This window comes from Heterodontus francisci, chromosome 1, assembly GCF_036365525.1.
Source record: "Heterodontus francisci isolate sHetFra1 chromosome 1, sHetFra1.hap1, whole genome shotgun sequence".
Classification (NCBI taxonomy): domain Eukaryota; kingdom Metazoa; phylum Chordata; class Chondrichthyes; order Heterodontiformes; family Heterodontidae; genus Heterodontus; species Heterodontus francisci.
This window is the reverse complement of record NC_090371.1, coordinates 176,498,297-176,519,848: the sequence shown is the minus strand read 5'-3', so window position 1 is coordinate 176,519,848 and position 21,552 is coordinate 176,498,297. Positions and strand designations below refer to the sequence as shown.

The 21,552-nt window shown below is 47.0% G+C and overlaps 1 protein-coding gene across 1 annotated transcript in view; it reads right to left on the bottom strand.

Annotated features, from left to right (window-relative positions):
• The window catches only part of prkg2 (protein kinase cGMP-dependent 2), a 126,756-nt gene that overhangs the window by 20,773 nt on the left and 84,431 nt on the right, over positions 1 to 21,552 (bottom strand). Inside the window, exons 14-15 of the mRNA XM_068015103.1 lie at positions 14,875 to 15,038; positions 3,109 to 3,231 (exon numbers count right to left, since the gene is read on the bottom strand). Coding sequence (XP_067871204.1) covers positions 3,109 to 3,231; positions 14,875 to 15,038 — 287 coding nt within the window. The remainder of the gene's footprint in view (positions 1 to 3,108; positions 3,232 to 14,874; positions 15,039 to 21,552) is intronic.

Genomic DNA, 21,552 nt, shown 5'->3' with positions numbered 1-21,552 from the left:
ATGCCCTGTACTACAGGCCGAAAAGGCCAGCTCCTTTCTTTGTTGCTCACTGTGCTCTGCACAACTATGTACCCTATAGGGGGCAGGCCTGGCATGATGAGGAGTATGAGGACGCTGAGGACTTACAATATGAAAGGCACATGGGAGGGCTGATGGCATCCAGGCTCTGCACGCAGGGCTGGCAGTGAGCTAGGGATGTACAGCAGTGGCTTATCAGACAAAGGCTGTCGGCTCCGTAGGAACCGACATGAGCTCTGCAAGCCACACATCACCCTTGCTCATCTGCTGTGCACCAGTCCACATCTGCAGCATCCCTGTGTAAACTATTAGAGGCAGCAGCTGACTGAGCCAATGTCCATGTCATTGCATCCGTGCAGACGCTCATGAGTAATGGTGGCATGGCAATGATGTTACTGCATACATTGGCTTTCCTGAAGGGCCAACAGTGCAAAGGAATGTGACATTGGCACTACATGCTGGCACACATCATTCACACAGAAAAAGACATGTTGGTGAGGAACATTTAGTGAAAGACGTATTTGCATTGCTGTGACACCCGTGCATTCCCATTTGTGTCATTGTGTTCTCTTTAAACACTTGCGTGTATCCCTTCTCAGTGCAACCTCTGTGCTAGCAGCCTGACTGGAGGAAGGCTGCTGATCTGATTGCCCTTTGGCTGTGGATGACTTTGGCGGTCGTCCTCTGCGCACACGAGGCCTAGAGGGCCCCAGCTGGCTGGGGGAATGATTGTTCATCCTCTTCCAGCATTGGACCCTTTGACGCCGGATGGCCCCACAGCTACTTACCTCTTCTGCCATCTCCAGCCAGGTTGCCTTGTTCAGGCAGGAGGGCCTCTTCTTACCATCGCTGGGGAAAAGGACCTCCCGCCTTGCCCGCACAGCCTGGAGGAGAGTGAGCAGAGAGGCATCGCTGAACTGTGAGGCCACCCTAGGGTACCCCTCTGCCATCCTCAATTTTTGGTCTGGTCCTTTACATGCAAAGGTGACTCCACAGTGTAACTGCTCTAACTTCTGGCTGCAAGGTTTGTCTTGCATATGTTTGAAAAACAATGCAGGACTAGTGAGGAAATCTATGCTGTTGCCAAGGTTTTCATCTATTACAGATCTATTACAGGTTCACGCACATTTTGCTTCTACAGCAGCTGATCATGATTATTGATGTAATATTTCTAGTTGGCAATGCAGTTAGAGTATGAACATATTTTCCTGGTTTTTTTACAAAGATCAGTTAATTGAGTTACATGTCTTTTCACATAACAGCAGAGAAATGAATACAGATTCCAAATGCATATTAGTCTGCAGCATTTCACAGTCAAATGATTAGAAGCCCATAGTATGTAGATATTCTTCAATTATGGTTTTATTTCTGTTGTGTGTTTGCCTTTTATGGTACATTTAAGTCTCACGTGCTGGAATGTGCAAAATTAAGATTATTCACCCAAGTGTAGCATGCCTACAAGAAGGAATGTTACACTTGAGTGGAAGAAGAGGATCTCAACTTCACAGGACACTGGGTCACAGCAGGGTAAGTATGTTGCAGCAAAGCAGAAAGTGCTGGGGAAACTCAACAGGTCAGGCAGCATTGGTGGAGAGAGAAGCAGAGTTAACTTTCAGGTCTGTGAACTTGGTCAAGTTGGTCTGCTTCTCTCTCCACAGATGCTGCTTGACCTGCTGAGTTTCTCCAGCACTTTCTGTTTTGCTGCCAGTTTGACAGCAGCCCCACTCTTCAACAGTCAGGTGAGTATTTCTTTGACAGCTGTCAGGAAGCAGGTTGTGAGGCACTTTAAATATGGCCCCAGCACCTGCTACACAGGTCCCTCACTGTGCCGGATGTCCTGCCTCTCCCCACTTAATATGGGAGGGACAGTGCGTCGCAATGATGCTAACGAGCCCCCATACGAAATATCGTGGGGCCTTGCCGGCGGCCGCTCAGTGCGGGCAGGCCGTCGACTTCAAAGCGCACTGCCACAATGTGCCGCGCGCTAATAAAATTCAGACCTGGGTGTGTAAGATGTCTGTAGCGACTTCTCCCCATCGATGCCACCGCTACCCCGCAGGCTGAAATTATAACACCCTCTTTTGAGCAGGTAAGAGGAGCACCCACCAGAAAACAACTGGCTCCTTCTTTAAATATGCAGATCAGACACTGACAACATCAGAATCAATTTTAATCCATGAGAGGTTGTTGTGGATTCTCCACCATGCCAACCTGGGAGCAAGAGGAGCCAAGAGCAGAAGTGGCCAAGAATGTTAAGTTAAACTAATTTTTTTGTTTCCTTGTGAGCCAGGAAAAGCAGGAGGGCTCCCGTGACCCCACAAGGAAACCTTTTGTACCTCCTGCCCCAATTTTCCTTACCCTTCACTTGACCATGCTACCCTCCCAACCCCCCCCCCCCCCTCACAGCCACTTACTTGAGGGCCATTCCTTCAGACCCCCAAGCAGTGGCCTTAGCCTAACCAAACTTCTGCCCGCTGGCCAGCTAGCTCTTCCCACCAGGTTTGACTGCTAAAATTTCCTAAACCTCAGGCTGCAGGAGGCCTGATAGTTTGCCATTCCTCTCACCCTTCCCCCTGTACAACTCCCTGCTGGGAGTTAAAATCAATTTTCGGATTTGAATAAACCCATCATACCATGGGATAATAGATATGTCTTTAGAGTACAAATTTGTTTCCATTTAAATGAACATGGGCATGACTTAATTAGCAGTCATCTTTTTCTCATGTGATGCAAAAAAGTTGGGAATTTATAGAATAATACAGCACAGAAGGAGGCAATTCCACCCATTTTGCATGTGCCAGCTTATTATAAGAGCTATCCAATTAATCCTGCTCCCCTCCTGTTACACCATAGCCCTGCAAATTATTCCTTTTCAAGTTTATATTTAATTCCCTTTTTAAAAATTCCTACTGAGAATAAATACAGCTGACCAGTTGCTTTTATATTAGTTTATGGTAATGACTCTGGTTGAATAGTAATACTTTCTGAATGATTAATCTCCTCATCGCTCTTTAATGAAATACACAACATCCAGGTCCATGGATGCATACATCATAACTTTGTTTAAAAAAAAAAGATTTTTCCTCTTACTTGCACAGCCTACGAATCATGTCTTCTGGACGCTTTGTTATTTTCTTGGGAAAATCCATTTTTTCTACTCCTTTGAGAATCAAGGTGTAGATCGTCATTTGGTCATAGCCAGAAAATGGTGGGCTGTTAAACAAAGGTAAAAGGTAATTAATATTAAGGCAATGTACTGCAGGAATCCTAAACCAAACACACATAACTGAAGAATCTCCACAATTGCCCACTGGCTTTCAATGCCCAGAGAACTTTTAAAATGAATCTGAACAAAAAAAAATCCAAAATATTAAAATTACGGATTGAAGAATTTGTGATAGCAATTCTGTTTTATACGGCTCTTCATTCAATCGGGGAGAAATTCTGCATCATTATGCCAGTTCTTTAGGCATAAAATCATTAAGGGGGGACAAACTTTGCATCGTAATCTCCTATGCCAATCTCCCCTGGAAATGTGTTCGCTGCCAAAATGGAAGACAGCGATTTTGAGATGTGCAGGGATCTTGCCTGAGACGGGTATCTTTATTTATTTATTTTTATTTAGAGATACAGCACTGAAACAGGCCCTTCGGCCCACCGAATCTGTGCCGACCAACAACCACCCATTTATACTAACCCTGCAGTAATCCCATATTCCCTACCACCTACCGACACTAGGGGAAATTTACAATGGCCAATTTACCTATCAACCCGCAAGTCTTTGGCTGTGGGAGGAAACCGGAGCACCCGGCGAAAACCAACGCGGTCACAGGGAAAACTTGCATACTCCGCACAGGCAGTACCCAGAATTGAACCTGGGTCCCTGGAGCTGTGATGCTAACCACTGCGCCACTGTGCCGCCTTGTGCATAATTAAACTGCTGTACTTTCTTTTTCTAATGAACTGACTGTGAAAGGTGCAGTTCTGCAACAAATAGAATGACCACAGAGATCAAATGAAATAAAGAATACAAGGTGAATTTTATCAAGGGTTAATGCGTGGGACTAGGTGTGGGTGGTGGGGAAGGTGGGGGGGAGGGTCGTTAAATCGGGAAAAATTCTGCAGCAGGTCAGGAAACCAGCTCCAGCTCACCGATATTTGGGTTATCCTGAGGTGGGACGATGACAATGACAACAACTTATATTTATACAGCATCTTTAACATAATAAAATGCCCCAAGGTGCTTTACAGGAGCATTATAAAACTAGGTCTGACACTGAGTCACATAAGGAGATATTATCCGGACAAATGTGAGATTTAGTTTAGTTTAGAGATACAGGACTGAAACAGGCCCTTCGGCCCACCGAGTCTGTGCCGACCATCAACCACCCATTTATACTAATCCTACACTAATTCCATATTCCTACCACATCCTCACCTGTCCCTATCACCTACCTATACTAGGGGCAATTTATAATGGCCAATTTACCTATCAACCTGCAAGTCTTTTGGCATGTGGGAGGAAACTGGAGCACCCGGAGGAAATCCACGCAGACAAAGGGAGAACTTGCAAACTCCACACAGGCAGTACCCAGAATTGAACCCGGGTCGCTGGATCTGTGAGGCTGCGGTGCTAACCACTGCGCCACTGTGCCGCCCAATGCATTCTGGAAGATCTAATGCAGGTGGGAAGTATACAGTAAATGGCAGAACCCTTAGGAGTACTGACAGCCAGAGAGATCTGGGCGTACAGGTCCACAGGTCACTGAAAGTGGCAACGCAGGTGGATAAGGTCGTCAAGGAGGCATACGGCATGCTTGCCTTCATCGGTTGGGGCATAGAGTATAAACATTGCCAAATCATGCTGCAGCTGTACAGAACATTAGTCAGGCCACACTTAGAATATTGCGTACAATTCTGGTCGCCACACTACTAGAAGGATGTGGAGGCTTTGGAGAGAGTACAGAAGAGGTTTATCAGGATGTTGCCTGGTCTGGAGGGCATTAGCTATGATAAGAGGTTGGATAAACTCGGATTATTTTCACTGGAACGACGGAGGTGGAGGGGTGACATGATAGAGGTTTACAAAGTTATGAGCGGCATGGAAAGAGTGGATAGTCAGAAGCTTTTTCCCAGGGTGGAAGAGTCAGTTACTAGGGGACATAGGTTTAAGGTGAGAGGGGCAAAGTTTAGAGGGGATGTGCGAGGCAAGTTCTTTACACAGAGGGTGGTGAGTGCCTGGAACTTGCTGTCGGGGGAGATGGTGGAAGCAGGTACGATAATGATGTTTAAGAGGCATCTTGACAAATACATGAATCGGATGGGAATAGAGGGATACGGTCCCCGGAAGTGCAGAAGGTTTTAGTTTAGGCAGGCATCAAGATCGGCGCAGGCTTGGAGGGCCGAATGGCCTGTTCCTGTGCTGTACTGTTCTTTGTTCTTTGTTCTATTAGGTCGGATGACTAAAAGCTTGGTCAAAGTGGTAGGTTTTAAGGAGTGGCTTAAAGTAGGAAAGCAAATTGGAGAGGCAGAGAGATGTAGGGAGGGTATTCCAGAGCTTGGGGTGAGGTCGAGGTTGAGGTCATGTTCTTTGGGAAATGGGCCGACCAATCCTTTGTCCCCTTCGCCTGAAGGTGCTGAGGATATGGTTCAGAGGGGCCAGGGCATGCGCCAAAAACTGGAAGGAGTGAGTAGTCATGGTGAAACATAAATTGGGCACGTGGGAGCGGCACTCCATCTCCATTGTGGATAAGAACCTGGTCATCAGGTGCGAGGCACTTTTGGTGTTGCTGTACATGGTGTAGGCCCGGCCCATACCCCACTCCTGCACCATGGTGGTCATCCAAGCCATCTTCCACTTTATCTCAAGATCGAAAATGGACTGTGTCCGCAGGGATATGATGTTCAAACCTCTAAATAGAGTCAGAGAAAATATACCCAACGTCGCCCTCATCCTAATGGCCACCTTTGTGTGCAGCTAAGCGTAGACTCCTGGTACACAAATACCAAGTATTGCTACATGCCGTCGTCTATCTGTCCCCAGTATTGTGTAGGAAATGTCTGGCCCCGTTGCCACGGAACGGTCCATTCAGTTGGACTGTGTCGTACCACCTATCCCTTGTGGAAAAGTTTGTACAGAAAAACACCTTTGACCACAAGTCCATCAGGCAGTGGTCCACATGTAATGTCCAAGACCCTATGTGAAAAGGAGATGGTGGATCCTGTTGGATGATTCCCCGAACAGACTGTCAAAGTCATTTGGCAGAATGCCTCATCGCCAGAACTTTCAAAAAAGCATAGAAACATAGCTTGGCTGGTGGTGAGAAGGGCTTTCCCTATCAGATTCTTCCTGCACGCTCAGAGTCTCACCATTTCCACACGCTGCCCTCAAGGTGGCTGCGGTGGAGAAGAGACCATCGCCCACCTCCTTCTGAAATGTGTCTTTGCAAAGCAAGTCTGGAAAGAAGGGTCACTGACCAGAAACGTTAACTCTGCTTCTCTTTTCACAGATGCTGCCAGACCTGCTGAGTGGTTCCAGCATTTCTTGTTTTTATTTCAGATCTCCAGCATCCGCAGTATTTTGCTTTTATTATACTGGAAAGAGATGTCGTGGTTTTTGTCAAGGTTCTGAGCAGTTCCATAACACAGGACTCAGTGATCTACAGGCTGTTCCTAGGAACGCACACCAAGATAAACATTAACTGTTGCTGGAGGACCATCAACTCGGTGATAGATACTCTTTGGTCTGCTGAAACTTATTGGTCTTCCAGTGCAATGAGCTGTCGACGACCAAGTGTTGCAGATTGGCACATTCTAAGGTGCAGTACTACGTGCTGAGGGATGCACTAAAGCTTGGGGCAGCCACCGCAAAGCTCAATGGGGAAAGGCCACTGTATAAGGTCCTCCCTCCATAGTATACTGAGAGGTTGGAAATCGCGTAAAACCCCTCAAGCTGTATACACCAGGAAATGTTTGACATGAAATGTAAATGTATATTGTAAATATAACCTGTAATGGCAAGTGTGGTGAGGCGCCTCATGCACTGTATTGAAAGAAACTGATCTGTATTACACTTTATGTAGTGTTAAATTTGAACAGTTATGTAATGCATTATCACAAGTTTTATGAATAAAGCATATTTTTGGAGCTTGGGCCGAGGCAACTGAAGGCGCAACTGCCAATGGTGGAGCGATTACAATCAGGGTTGTACAAAAGGCCAGAATTAGAGGAGTGCAGATATCTTGGAGGGTTGTGGGGCTGGAGGAGATTACAGAGATAGGGAGGGGTGAGGCCATGGAGGGATTTTAAAACAAGAATGAGAATTTTGAAATCAAGACGTTGCTTTACTGGGAGCCAATGTAGGACAGCGAGTACAGAGGTGATAGGGAAAAGAGACTTGGTACAAGTTAAAGCACAAGCAGCAGAGTTTTGGATGACCTCAAGTTTATGGAGAGTAGAACGTGGGAGACCATCCAGGAGCATGTTGGAATTGTTAAGTCTAGAGGTAACAAAGGCATGAATGAGGGTTTCAGCAGATGAGCTGAGACAGGGGGAAGTTAGAGGTGGAAATAGATGGCCTTTGTGATGGCACTGATATGAGGTTGGAAGCTCACCAAAGTTGAATTTGACACCAAGGTTGCGAACAGACTGGCTTAATCTCAGACTGTTGCCAGGAAGAAGGATGGAGTCGTTAGCTAGGGAATGGAGTTTGGAGCAGGAACCAAAAACAATGGCTTCAGTCTTCCCAATATTTAATTGGAATAAGTTTCTGCTCATCCAGTACTGGATGTTGGATAAGCGGTCTGATAATTTTGCAACAGTGGAGGAGTCGAGAGAAGTGGTGGTGAGGTATAGCCAAGTGTCAGCAGTCTATATATGAAAACTAACTGTGCTTTCGGATGATGTCGCTGAGGGGAAGCATGTAGATGAGGAATAGGAGGGGACCAAGGATAGATCCTTGGGGGACACCAGAAGTAACAGTGCGGTAGCAGGAAGAGAAACCATTGCATATGATACTCTGACTACGAATAGCTAGGTAAGAATGGAACCAGATGAGAGCAGTTTCACTCAGCTGGACTCAGTGGAGAGGTGTTGTAGGAGGATGGCGTGGCGTGTCAAAGGCTGCAGACAGGTCGAGAGGGATAAGGAGCGGAAGTTTACCTTTGTCACAGACGTATAGGACGTAATTTATGACTTTAGTAAGAGTCATTTTGGTACTGTGACGGGGCGGAAACCTGATTAGAGGGATTCAAACATGTAATTCCAGGAAAGATGGGAATAGATTTGGGAGGTGACAACACATTCAAGGACTTTGGAGAGGAAAGGGTGTTTGGAGATGGGATGGTAGTTTGCAAGGACAGTGGGGTCAAGAGTTGTTTTTTTTGAGGAGAGGGGGATGACGGCAGATTTAAAAGGAGAGAGGGGTAATACCTGAAGAAAGAGAACCATTTTCAATATCGGCTAGCGTGGGGACCAGAAGGGGAAGCTGAGTGATCAGTTTAGTGGGAATAGGTTCGAGGGAACAGGAAGTGGTTCTCATGGACAAGATGAGCCCCAGAGAGGGTACAGGGGAGATAAGAGAGAAACTATAGAAAGATATGAGCTCAGGGCTAAGGCTTGGTGGGAGGGCGGCAGGGGTGGGGGGGGGGAACATTATAGGAAGTTTGCCCCGGTGGGCTAGGGGAGGGGGGCACATGGCAAAGGCAGCTGATTGGATGATCTCAATCTTAGTGACAAAGAAGCCCATGAGCTCCCTACATTTATTGTTGGAGGGAGGCTGCAGGGGACAGGGGAAAGGGGTTTAAGACATTTTATAGGAGAGAAAAGAAACCAAGGATTATTTTTGCATTCCAAGGTGATGCTGCAATAGCCTATAATTAACCTACTTTGAAGGTTCTACAGTGGGTGGTTGGGTTTCCCAGGCCTCGGGAAACCCAGAAGCTGAAGGGAGGTGAGGACAGCCTTAGGGAAAAGGTAAGCGCCTTCACAGCACTGCTTGTGGGTCAGGAGGAGCAGGAGAGTTTCCCTCCAGACCTCCAAGTTCCCTTCCATCAGACCCACCCATTACAAAGACCTTGGGGATGAGATATCACCCCCTCCCCAAACCCCTCACCCCTGGGATTTGGAATGGGAACCCCACTCTGTTCTGGGATTGGATATCTCCCCTCCCACCCCATCAGGGTAATGGATCAGACATACATGGTCTTGTGGTTTGCTCCAGAGTGCTCCCCATAGATTACTGGAATCCAACCCTGTCAATCAGGCTGACTGCCAGGCAGGAACCTGTCAGGACCAAAAGACGCTAGCTGTGCAGTTAGGACTTCACAGCATGCAGGAAGCCCATCCCTGCGGGTTTCGTGTCTGAAACTCCATCCACAGCCTCCACCTCCCCCCCCCCCCACCGCCTATATAATCCACCTCAGTAGATATCCAAGCCAATATATTTGATTCTGTGCTGTGTCACCTGTGCATAGACTGTAATCTGTGTGGCCAAGGAGTAAAGTACCCAGAGTGCTACTGCAGATGAAAACATTTTCTTTTTCACAAGTGTCAACTTTTGTGAAATTGTACACCTCATTATTAAACTGTGATGATCCCATCTCTGGAAGTTGTGATGATACTCCAATATTTTCTAATTCATTAAGCTGACTAACATACAGGTCAAACCAGGAGCTCAACAGTCACTGTGAAAAAAAACTAAAGCATTTTGGTCTTGGTTAGATTACTTTTGGGACTTTTCTGTGCCCAAATTGCCTGCCATGTTGCCCTGTATTTCAATATACTCCCCCTCGGCCACTACATTTCAAAAATACATCATTAGCTGTAAAGCACTTGAGATGTTCTGAGGTCATAAAAGGCATCATGTAAATGCAAGTTCTTTCTTTATCTTTATTTCTTTTCATTTATTTTTATAAACTAGATTGCTCACTGCAATACATACACATGATTAAGATTAGCAATTGCTGACTTAGCTGTTTCTGCAAGGTGTAGGTAACTTCTATGTTAGTCAGGCACTTCAGGGCAAGGCAAAAGATTTCAGAGTTCACAAAGTCCTTGGCTTACATGGTTTGATTGTTCACGTTATTTCTGGATGAGAGCATGCTTAACCAGTCATTCAAAATACTTAGCAAAGATCATTGAATGAATCAAGCCATCTATTCAATTCCTGACATCCTGGGATTGTGGCATTGGTTGATGATCAGGAAAAGTAGGTAGTGTCTGTGACAGGGTGATGGCCTGTGATTCTTCATAGTCTCTTTAACAGACAGCAATTTGGCCAGGAGTTCCCAATGGTGGACTTAAACGTTTACATTCAGCTTTGCAGTCAGTCTGAAGCCAGAAGAGACTCTGTGTAGAATCAATGGCCTGGATATTAACAGGGGCAGTTACATCGATGGATTGAGATGGCGGGGGAGGTGGGTAGCAAAGCTCTGGATGAGAAACCTGGAAGTCTGGGCTTCCCCGTATACTGGGGAGTTATACTTCCACAGCGTGCATATTTTCTCATTAACAGGTTCCCGCGCGGAAGTCAGCCTAATTGACAGGCTTAGTTTTCAGTCGGGTGGGGAGGACTCCAGAGCAGACCACAGGACCAGGTAGGTCCCATCCGTGAGCCAGGTGGGGAGTGGTGCGGGGGAACATCCGATCCTGGAACGGCCAACCGGCCTCCTTAGGACAGGTTGGCTACCGGCCTGTTGTCCCACCTCGCCTAAACCCAGAAGAGGGTGGGTTGGAGTCAGGTCAGATGTTAACATTTAAAAAATCTCAAACGCGACCCTAACCCACTGATTTTTGGGTGTTAAAATCCAGTCCTATGGACCCGTGTTAGCACTTTGACAGGTAAGATTTTCCAAGGATTAATTTTATGCTGAGAAGCTGCTTTGGTATTTTGAGAAGAACAGCAAATTCCAGGGTTAGAGTTCTAATGAAAGGTCACAGACCTGAAACGTTAACTCTGTTTCTGTGTCCACAGATGCTGCCTGACCTGCTGAGCATTTCCAGCATTTTCTGTTTTTATTTCAGATTTCCAGCAGCTGCAGTATTTTGCTCTTGAAATTATTGAACTGAATTATGTTCATTTACTTGTTTAATGTTTAGTAAATGTGTCTGTCGGTTTATAACCTGAACCTCAGTCCGATAGAATGTGGATTCAATCTGCCTATCGACAATGAGGAGGTCATATGGCAGCATGTGAGTTACTGAGGTAAGCCAGAGAACAATGGCAAGGATTCTCTCTTCAATCCCTGACTCATTTAGACAGATAAAGAAACATTCTGGCTGGGGGTTTATTCTGGTGATGGGGGTCTCAGCATCTGAAGAAAACAATGCCAAGATCCCTGTGTCATCTCTTCTCCGGAAGGCCTGCCAAATGCAGTGCCAATTGGGCACTTAAGTGGACAACGGCGGGCCTTCCACCGAATTAAGGACCCCATCGCCGGAAGTCCCGCCCTTGGAGAGCTGCTGGCCAATCAGAGGCTGGCAGCTGCAGCGCCACCACATTGTTGGGCCTCAGTTAGATTTAATTGGCAAGCTGCCCATACAATTTGAGCACCAAGAAACTTACTAGGGGTGGGAAGGCTGGTGGGGCAGCCACAGAGCATGGGCCTACAGAACCATATTAAAGGCAAGGCCTCACCAATCGTCGGTGATGGCGGGGAACACAATGGAGAAAATTATTGGGTAAGGATGTCAGTGAGGTTCGAGAGAGTAATTATCCTCATCCTGAAGCCCTGAAATTTGCCATTTAAAGTGTGTTTCCTTGTTAGACCTGCTTCCAGTGTCTGCTTTAAACAACATTGGTTGTGGCCATTTCCTGCTTTGCATATTGGAAGGTGCTGTGCTGCCTTTACAAAAATGGCATTGAAGCCTAACTACATCATGTGACCCTCAATTTGCAGGGTATAATGAGGTTCCTGTCTGTTTCTGGCAGGTGTACCTGCCACATAAATCGAGGCCTGTACAAATATCTCAGTGGGCAGGCCTTGAGCAGCAAGGCAGTGATAAGCCAAAATTTTCCAATTTTGGAACTTATTAGTGCTTCCTTCCCAATAAATAACAGGCTAGTCGAGAGACCAAAATTTCTGAGGCCCTTTACAACAGACAGAGCCTTGTGTGCATCAGGTAGCCTATCGTAACATTGCAGAAACAGAGCCCATGCTTTTCTATCACACGATAATAAGATAAATCACACTCTGCGTGTGAGGCTGTGCATGGGATCAAGAAAAAATTTGACCAAGAGATGCTGAAACTGGTGCAAATTTAAGACTGATGAAGGATTGTCAGCATGGACTTGAAATAGATGAGACGCAATGGCAACACAATAATATTCTACACAAATTCAAGCTTTAGGAAAAAAAGCAGCCATAATATCACAAGATATTTGAACTATCAGAGGACGGCGTTACTGAGGTTGGTAAATGACTACGACTGTTCTAGCCCATAATTGTTTACAGAATAATCTTGTTAAATTCAGTCGAAAATCACATTTTAAAGAAGGAAAGAACAAATGTAGGTTTCTGTGGATATTTGTGTTATTGGTTAACTACCATAAGTGGAACAAAGATATTTGGACAGAATGCTTGTATCATCACCCAGCAGTAAAGTGCTCAATGAATTTTCTAAGAATGGATCCAATTGATATTGTGTGCTATGAAATAATAAAGCATGCTGCTCTTACCGCTCATGACATAACATCTTAATAATACAGGTAAAAGTTTAGACAGCTATGGAGGAGCAGGGGAGGGTGGAGTGGAGGGTCCAGGTTGTTGAATGTTAAAGGTGTAGATGCATGTTGTTGGCTGTGGAGGTGGTGGGTGGATTAGATCAGTACTGGGTGAAGATATTTGGCAAGGGCCTGACGGGAGGAATGAGTATTGTCAATGTCAGGGAGCTGTAGCAGAGGAAATGGTCACAATTAATGGGGGAAATGGATTCTGTTGGGGGGGAGGGGGGAGAGGAATGTCAAGACTAATGGGAAGGTGTTCAACAGCTTCATATAGAGGGGAATGGGACTTGGCAGCAATGGACAGTTCAATGTGAGGAGGTTCAAGGGTAAGAGTCAGCATGTCGATAGCATGGGAATAGGAACAGGGTGGAGAGATTGGAATGATTGCACTGTGCACTGTAATGGGGGGAGGCTCAATGATAATGGATGAAAGGGTAACGGTAACATTGGGTGGGTCAAGGGTGATGGGTTCAAGCTGGAAGGTTGCAGTAGGAGGTAGGAAGGTGGGGAGACTTGCCCTGAATTCCATGCACACAATTTTCTCCAACAATAATGGAAACCATTTGGACCACATGCAAGGAGAGTGGGAGGAGGCAAATTAAAGTGGGTGTGTCTTCTATCTGGCTGCAATTTGAAGGCAGATATAAGGGAACTGTTCATTGCCTTAATGTGTCAGCTCACTAGCAACAGAGGGCTCTGCTTATTTATTCTTCAGAAAAGCCACAGCGACATGGGTCTCAAAGACAATTTGTCTAGTACCACGGGAAGAAGAACAAAGAGAGAGAGAGACTAAGGAGGACTTGTTTCCCTCAACTCATGATGCCTGAGCGTCAGCAACAGGCAGAACAGGAAGGTGAGGATGCTCCGAATGATAACATCAAGGAGCAGCCGTATTGAAGACGGGCATTGGCATGTCAAGGTCAAATTACCTTCAAATGTCAGAGAGGTAATGCTAGAGATTCCAAGGATGTCACGTGAAATGGTCACAGAAATTTGTAGGATCCTGCAGCATGACTGCAGCCACTCAGTTTAAGAACATAGGAAATAGGAGCAGGAATAGGCCATTCAGCCCTTCGAGCCCGCTTCGCCATTCAATGAGATCACAGCTGATCTTCTACTTCAATACCAGTTTCCTGCACTAGCACCACCCCCCCAGCCCCCACCCCTGTCCCTCCCTCACCGTGTCTCCCCCGAGCAACACACACACACCACACGCACACACACCACACGCACACACACGCGCGCACACACACACACACACACACACACACACACACACACACACACACACACACACACACACACACACACACACACACACACACACACACACACACACACACACACACCATACATTTCTTATGATTGTTTTGAACATAGTCTTTACAAGCAGAAAGGTGTTTTTCCCCGTTAGGTTCTGAGAACCCATTTTAGGATGGGAGTAGCACATGGAATAGTGGTGCAAATGGATGAATAGTCTGTTCCTGCATTCAGCTTTTAAGTAGGCATTCTTGTATCTAAACCTAGGCAGTGAATGTCAGCACATTGTTCAGTTGTGGAGGACATCACGACCCAACCCAACCCTGTTCTCATCGGAATCGACACATCAGCATTTTCCACCAGTGGTCATTAGGATAGCAGTCAGGAGCAGGATAGGAAAGCGGGAATTGTAAGAGGCAAAAGAAACCAAGCTTCATCTAATTTGCTTTCTACCATCCTGGTTGTAGAATAGCACAATGGTAATGGAGCATTCGACTAATCATGGCAATCAAATCCTATCAATTGATCTACAACAGACCCAGAAATAACAAGAAAAACCCGAGTGCTGGAGAGCTTTGGAAACCATCCAAAGCATGTTACAGTTACCACATTTCATGTCTCAAATTACTCATACACTGTAATCCCAAAATGTTATTTTCTGAAAGAAATCTAATTTTAGTGTGATTGATCTTGGCTTTCACTAGCCTGTGGACACAGTCAACTGTAAAATCTAACTGCTACACTGGCAGAGATTAGCTAACTCAGCACAGACCAATAGATTTTAGCAATTTAACTTTTTTACTTTTTGATTTGTGTGTTTTCTTCAGGCCCAGTGATTGCAGAAACAATTGCTTATAAAAAGGGCCATTTACCTTCCAGTAAGAAGCTCAAAGACAAGAATTCCCAGTGACCAGAAATCGACACCAAAATCATGGCCCTTATTCAGAATGATCTCAGGTGCTACATATTCAGGAGTGCCACAAAACGTCCATGTTTTCTGACCTTTGCCAATCTTCTTAGCAAATCCAAAGTCAACCTGAAAACAGAGGATCAGTGAAATTTATTCTTCCAATTATCCAGACTATTTATTCTAAAAACATGATTGTCATGTAAAGGCCCAGGCCTGTGTTCCCAGCAAATACGTTGAGTTCGCATTGGCCAGAAACATTTGTTATGGAATTGAATCGGCTTTTTGGTATTGGGGAGGTTTATTATTTTGCGTGGCACTTATAGGTGTCTGCACCACTAAAGCCCATCTGGGACATCCACCATGGTGGGTGGAGAGGCCAAAACTTCTGGTGCAACTTGCTGGTTCCTTAAAAAGGTTGCAGTTAATTTTTTTTTAAATTGCCTGTTTTTTTGAAGGGCCGAGGATGTTATCCTATCCTGAAGAGGTCCATGTACACTCTTTGGCGGTCTGGTAAACCTGGTCCAACCAGATGGACTGCTACTGAGCTGGGCCGGTGATGTGAGAACTCTCTATATTGGGAGTGCCTGGTCTTGCCGCCAACCTTCTAAGAAACAAGCAGAGGCTTTGCTCCTATCAAGGCACCATGCAATATCCCTAGCACAGCCGGGACTCAGCATATTTAGATCTGACATAATTTCCGGCTGGAATTGGGTTGAGACTTTGCTGGTCATGCCAAGGAATAGTCAGCCATAACATGTCTAACTATTTTTCACCTAAAGAAGCAGACTTTGAGAATCCAGAGTCATTCCAGCAGATTCTCACTGCAGCTCCAGCAGAAGCACATTGGAACTGCTGGAAACTAGACTGTGGTACAGATATCAATGATTTGGATGTGGGGATCAAATGTAATATTTCTAAATTTGTTAATAACATAAAACTAGGTGGAAATGTGAGGAGGATACAAAGAGGCTTCAAGGGGATTTGGACAGGCTAAGTGAGTGGGCAAGAACATGGCAGATGGAACACTGGCCGAAGCGGCACCTGGCCCGCACCAGCCGCATGTCAGTGAGCCGCCGCAATCTTCAGTGCGGCAGTTCATTTGAATGGATGGGGCGGTCAGCCCACTCCAAACACGGGGAGGGGGAAGTCTGTCCGTCACTGGCAATGATGTCAGCTGCCTGTGTGCAGGCGCTGGCCCCATTTTTAAAGGGCTTTGAGCCCTTCTGGCAGATTGTAAGATTTTGGAAGACAATAATAAAAACAGTTAGATGCAGTGCTTTGGCCTTGTCCCACCACCACCCCCCACCCACCCCCACCCAATGAGCATAAAATTGAATGGTTGCCCTCTCCAGCCCAAAACACTTCCCTTTTTCAAATGACCTTTCCCGCCCTCAAAGTGCATAAACTATAAATTTCATCCCTTCCCAACATCCCATCCACCAATGAGAAGACTTTATCACTGTTCCCACCCCCTCCCGCACAGAAAAAATGACCTGCTCCCCCTTCCCAACCAGTGTGGTGCCTTAATTCCCCAGACGGGGATCAGAAGGCACGGGACTGCCAGCCAGCAGCACGAAGATCGCATCGGGACTGGAGGCAGCGGCGGGCATGCAATTAACTCAGGTATGCAAATTTACTTAAATATGTAAAAGCCTAGCCCGTCGTCAAGTAGCAGGGCGGGGGGAGGGGGGGGTGGTGGTTGCTGCCATGAGGCCTCTCCGCCTCCGTGAAGATTGGGCCAGGCCCTCACAGCATCGGGGTCGGGCGGGGTTCCTCTGGAGCGATCTTCAGGCCTCCCCTGCCATGGACCCCGACGCCTGGGGGGGGAACTAAATTCAGCCCATAATGTGGAAAAATGTGAAGTTATCCACTTTGGTAGGAAAAACAGAAATGCAGAGTTTTTCCTAAATGGGGAGAGATTGAGAAGTATTGATATCCAAAGGGACCTGGGTGTCCTTGTTCATAAATCACTGAAAGTTAACATGCAGGTACAGCAAGCAATTAGGAAGGCAAGTGGTATGTTGGCCTTTATTGCAAGAGGATTTGAGTACAGGAGTAAAGTAGTCTTGCTGGAATTGTATAGAGCCTTGGTGAGATCGCACCTGGAGTATTGTGTATAGTTTTGTTCTCCTTACCTAAGGAAGGATATACTTGCCAAAGAGGGAGTGCAATGAAGGTTCACCAGACTGATCCCTGGGATGGCAGGATTATCCTATCAGGAGAGATTGAGGAGACTGGGCCTATATTCTCTAGAGTTTAGAAGACTGAGAGGCGATCTCACTGAAGCATATAAAATTCTTACAGGGCTCGACAGGGTAGATGTAGGAAGGATGTTTCCACTGGCTGGGGGGTCTAGAACCAAGGGATACAGTCTCAGAATAAGAGGTAGGCCATTTAGGACTGAGATGAGGAGGAATTTCTTCACTCAGAGGGTGGTGAATCTTTGGAATTCTCAACTACAGAGGGCTGTGGAGGCTCAGTTATTGAGTATGTTCAAGAAGAGATCGATAGATTTCTAGATATTACAGATATCAAGGGATATGGGGATAGTGTGGGAAAATGGCATTGAGGTAGAAGATCAACCATGATCTCATTGAATGGCGGAGCAGGCTCGAGGGGCCGAATGGCCTAATCCTGCTCCTATTTCCTATGTTCCTATATGTTAGATCTTGGCTTTTATGGCCAAGTTTCCTGGATGACCAAGTTGGGGCAGAGACTCCAGGCACCCCTTACAAATCCATCGATTTACGCGAGGGTAAAGTGGGGGTGCAGACTCCAGACAATGGCTTTCACATATCTTGGGCCTATTTGAGATTTGGCATCTAGTCAGCACATACAGGTCAGGTATCACAGACAACACACTAGTGATTGTAGGGCCCATCATTGAAGGGGAGGTGGTGGTAATGCCACCGGACTAGTAATCTAGAGGTCCAAGTAATGTTCTGGGAACACTGGTTCAAATCTCACCACAGCAAATGGTGAAATTTGAACTCAATTAATAAATCCGGAATTAAAAGCTAGTCGAATGGTGACCATCAAATCATTGTCGATTGTTCTAAGAAACCCATCTGGTTCACTCATGTCCTTTCTGGAAGGAAATCTGCTGTCCTTACCTGTTCTGGCCTACATGTGACTCTAGAACCACAGCAATGTGGTTAACTCTTAAATGCCCTCAGAGATGGCTTAGCAAGCCACTCAGTTGTACCAAACTGCTACAAAGTCTAAGAAAAAGGAATGAAACCGGATGGATCATATGGCATCGACCTAGGCATTGGAAACAATAATGACAAACCCGGCTCTGTCGACCCTGGAAGGTCCTACTTACTAACATCTGGGGGCTTGTGCCAAAATTGGGAGAGCTGTCCCACCACTTAGTCATGCAGCAGCCTGACAGTCATATTCATGGAATCATACCTTAGAGTCAATGGCGGGAATTTTGAAGCGAGCTGGATGGTGGTGGGAGGTGTGGGGGGGGTTAGCATAAAATTGAGTGGCAGGCTCCGGGAAGCCTTCCCGATCCACTCCCGCCTCTGCCCCACTTTACGTGGGCCAGCGGGCGGAACTGGGGGGGTTGGTGGTGTGGGAGGCTGGGGGGCAGGAAATGGGCTGCCCGCCCCAGGCCAATCAAGGCCCTTAAGTAGCCACTTAACAGTCACTTAAGGGCCTTAGCCCGCCTCCATGGGGATTTTACCCATGACAAGCGGGCGTCTGGGAGTCATGAAAGGCCAGCCAGTGAAAGTTGGCGACCTCTCAGCGTCCCAGGGGCTGGGCCCTGACAAACGGGCACAGGGTGCCTGTTGAGGGCCGTCACCACTTCCCCAACCACCCCAAGGACCCAAGTCCCCCAACCACCACCCCCCACCCCACCCCGCTTTCCCCCAAATGACCACCCTTGCCTCACCGTTTTCCCTGGCGAGGCAAACCAAACTCCCGGTGGTGCTGCTGGGACTAAGAGCTGCCGGCAGCTCAATGAGGTGGGACTTCCTCCCTCAAGCAGGTGGAAGTCCCGCCTCGGTACAATTAAAGCCCGGTGACCCGTAAAATGCAGGTTGGATGCCCAGGCTGAGCAGAAGCGGGTTCGCCACTGATTTTTAAGTCGGTGGCCGGCTCCCGTCCGCCCGGCGTAGAACCCAGCCCAATGTCCCAGACACCGCCATCAGCATACCTGAGAATACCCTGTCCCATTGGCAGGACAGACCCACCAGAGTTGGCAGCACAGTGGTATACAGTTGAGAGAGTTTCCCTGGGAGTCCTCAACATTGATGCTAGAGCCCATGAACCTCCTGTTGGTTATCACCTATCCCCCTGCTGATGCATCAGTGCTTCTCCACATTGAACACCAAATGGAGGAAGCACTGAGGTAGCAAGGGCACAGAATGTACTCTGGGTGGGGGACTTCAATGTCCTTCATCAAGAGTGGCTCGGTAGCACTACTACTGACCGAACTGGCCGAGTCCTAAAGGACATATCTACTAGACTGGGTCTGAGGCAGGTGGTGAGGTCGCCAACAAAAGGGAAAAACATACTTGACCTCACCTTCACCAATCTACCTGTCACAGATGTATCTGTCCAGGTCAGTATTTGTAGGAGTGACCACCGCACAGTCCTGGTGAAGACAAAGTCCCATCTTCACATTGAGGATACCCATCATCGTGTTGTGTGGCACTACCACTGTGCTAAATGGGATAGATTTTGAACAGATCTAGCAACTCAAAACTGGGAAACCATGAGGTGTTGTAGGCCATCAGCAGCACAGATTCAACCACAAACTGTAAGCTCATGACCTGGCAGTCCTGGCACATCCAGTCGTGAATGGTGGTGGACATTTTTTTTTAGAGATACAGCACTGAAACAAGCCCTTCGACCCACCAAGTCTGTGCCGACCATCAACCACCCATTTATACTAATCCTACACTAATCCCATATTCCCATATTCCTACCACATCCCCACCTGTCCCTATATTTCCCTACCACCTACCTATACTAGGGGCAATTTATAATGGCCAATTTACCTACCAACCTGCAAGTCTTTTGGCTTGTGGGAGGAAACCATAGCACCCGGAGAAAACCCACGCAGACACAAGGAGAACTTGCAAACTCCACACAGGCAGTACCCAGAATTGAACCCGGGTCGCTGGAGCTGTGAGGCTGCGGTGCTAACCACTGCGCCACTGTACCTAACAGGAGGAGGAGGCTGCACAAATATCCCCATCTCCAACAATGGGGGATCCCAGCACATCAGTGCAAAAGGCATGGCTGAAGAATTTGCATCCACCTTCAGCCAGAAGTGCCGAGTGGATAATCCATCTCGGCCTCCTCCTGAAGTCCCCAGCATCACAGATGCCAGTTTTCAGCCAATCCAATTCACTCCACGTGATATCATGAAATGGCTGAAGGCATGGGATACTGCAAAGTCTATGGGCCCTGACAACATTCCGGCAATAGTACTGAAGACCTGTGCTCCAGAACTTGTCACGTCCCTAGCCAAGCTGTTCCAGTGCAGCTACAACATTGGCATCTACTTGGTAATGTGGAAAATTGCCCAGATTGTCCTGTCCACAAAAAAGCAGGACAAATCCAACCCAGCCCATTACCACCTACTCTCGATTATCGGCAAAGTGATGCAAGCTATCAAGCAGCACTCACTCAGCAATAACCTGCTCACTGACGCAAAGTTTGGGATCCACCAGGGCCACTCAGCTCCTGACCTCATTACAGCCTTGGTCCAAACATGGACAAAAGCGCTGAACTCCAGCGGTGAAGTGAGAGTGACTGCCTTTGACATCAAGGCAGCAGTTGGCATCAAGGAACCCGAGCAAAATTGGAGTCAATGGGAATCGGGGGAAAACTCTCAGCTGGTTGGAGTCATACCTCGCGCAAAGGAAGATGGCTTGTGGTTATTAGAGGTCAATCATCTCAGTCCCAGGACATCACTGCAGGAGTTCCCCAGGGTAGTGTTCTAGGCTCAACCATCTTCAGCTGCTTCATCAATGTCCTTGCCTCCATTATAAGGTCAGAAGTGGGGATGTTCACTGATGATTGCACAATGTTCAGCAGAATTCGTGACTCTTCAGATACTGAAGCAGCCTGTGTCCAGATGCAACAAGACCTGGACAACGTCCAGGCTTGGGCTGATAAGTGGCAAGTAACATTCGCGCCACACAATGACCATGTCAAACAAGAGAGAATCTTACCATCGCTCCTTGATGATCAATGGCATTACCATTGCTGAATCCCCCATTATCACCATCCTGGGGGTTACCATTGACCAGAAACTGAGCTGGACCAGCCACATAAATGTGACTATAAGAGCAGGTCAGAGGCTGGGAATTCTGCAGCGAGTAACGCACCTCCTGTCTCTGCAATGCCTGTCCACCATATACAAGACACAAGTCAGGAGTGTTATGGAATACTCTTCACTGGACTGGATGGGTGCAGCTCCAACAACACTCAAAAACTTGACACCATCTAGAACAAAGCTTGATTGGCACCCCATCCACCACCTTCAACATTCACTCCCTTCACCAACGCACAGTGGCAGCAGTGTGTACCATCTGCAAGATACACTGCAGCAACTCACCAAGGCTCCTTAGACAGCACCTTCCAAACCCACGACCTCTATCACCTAGAACAAGGGCAG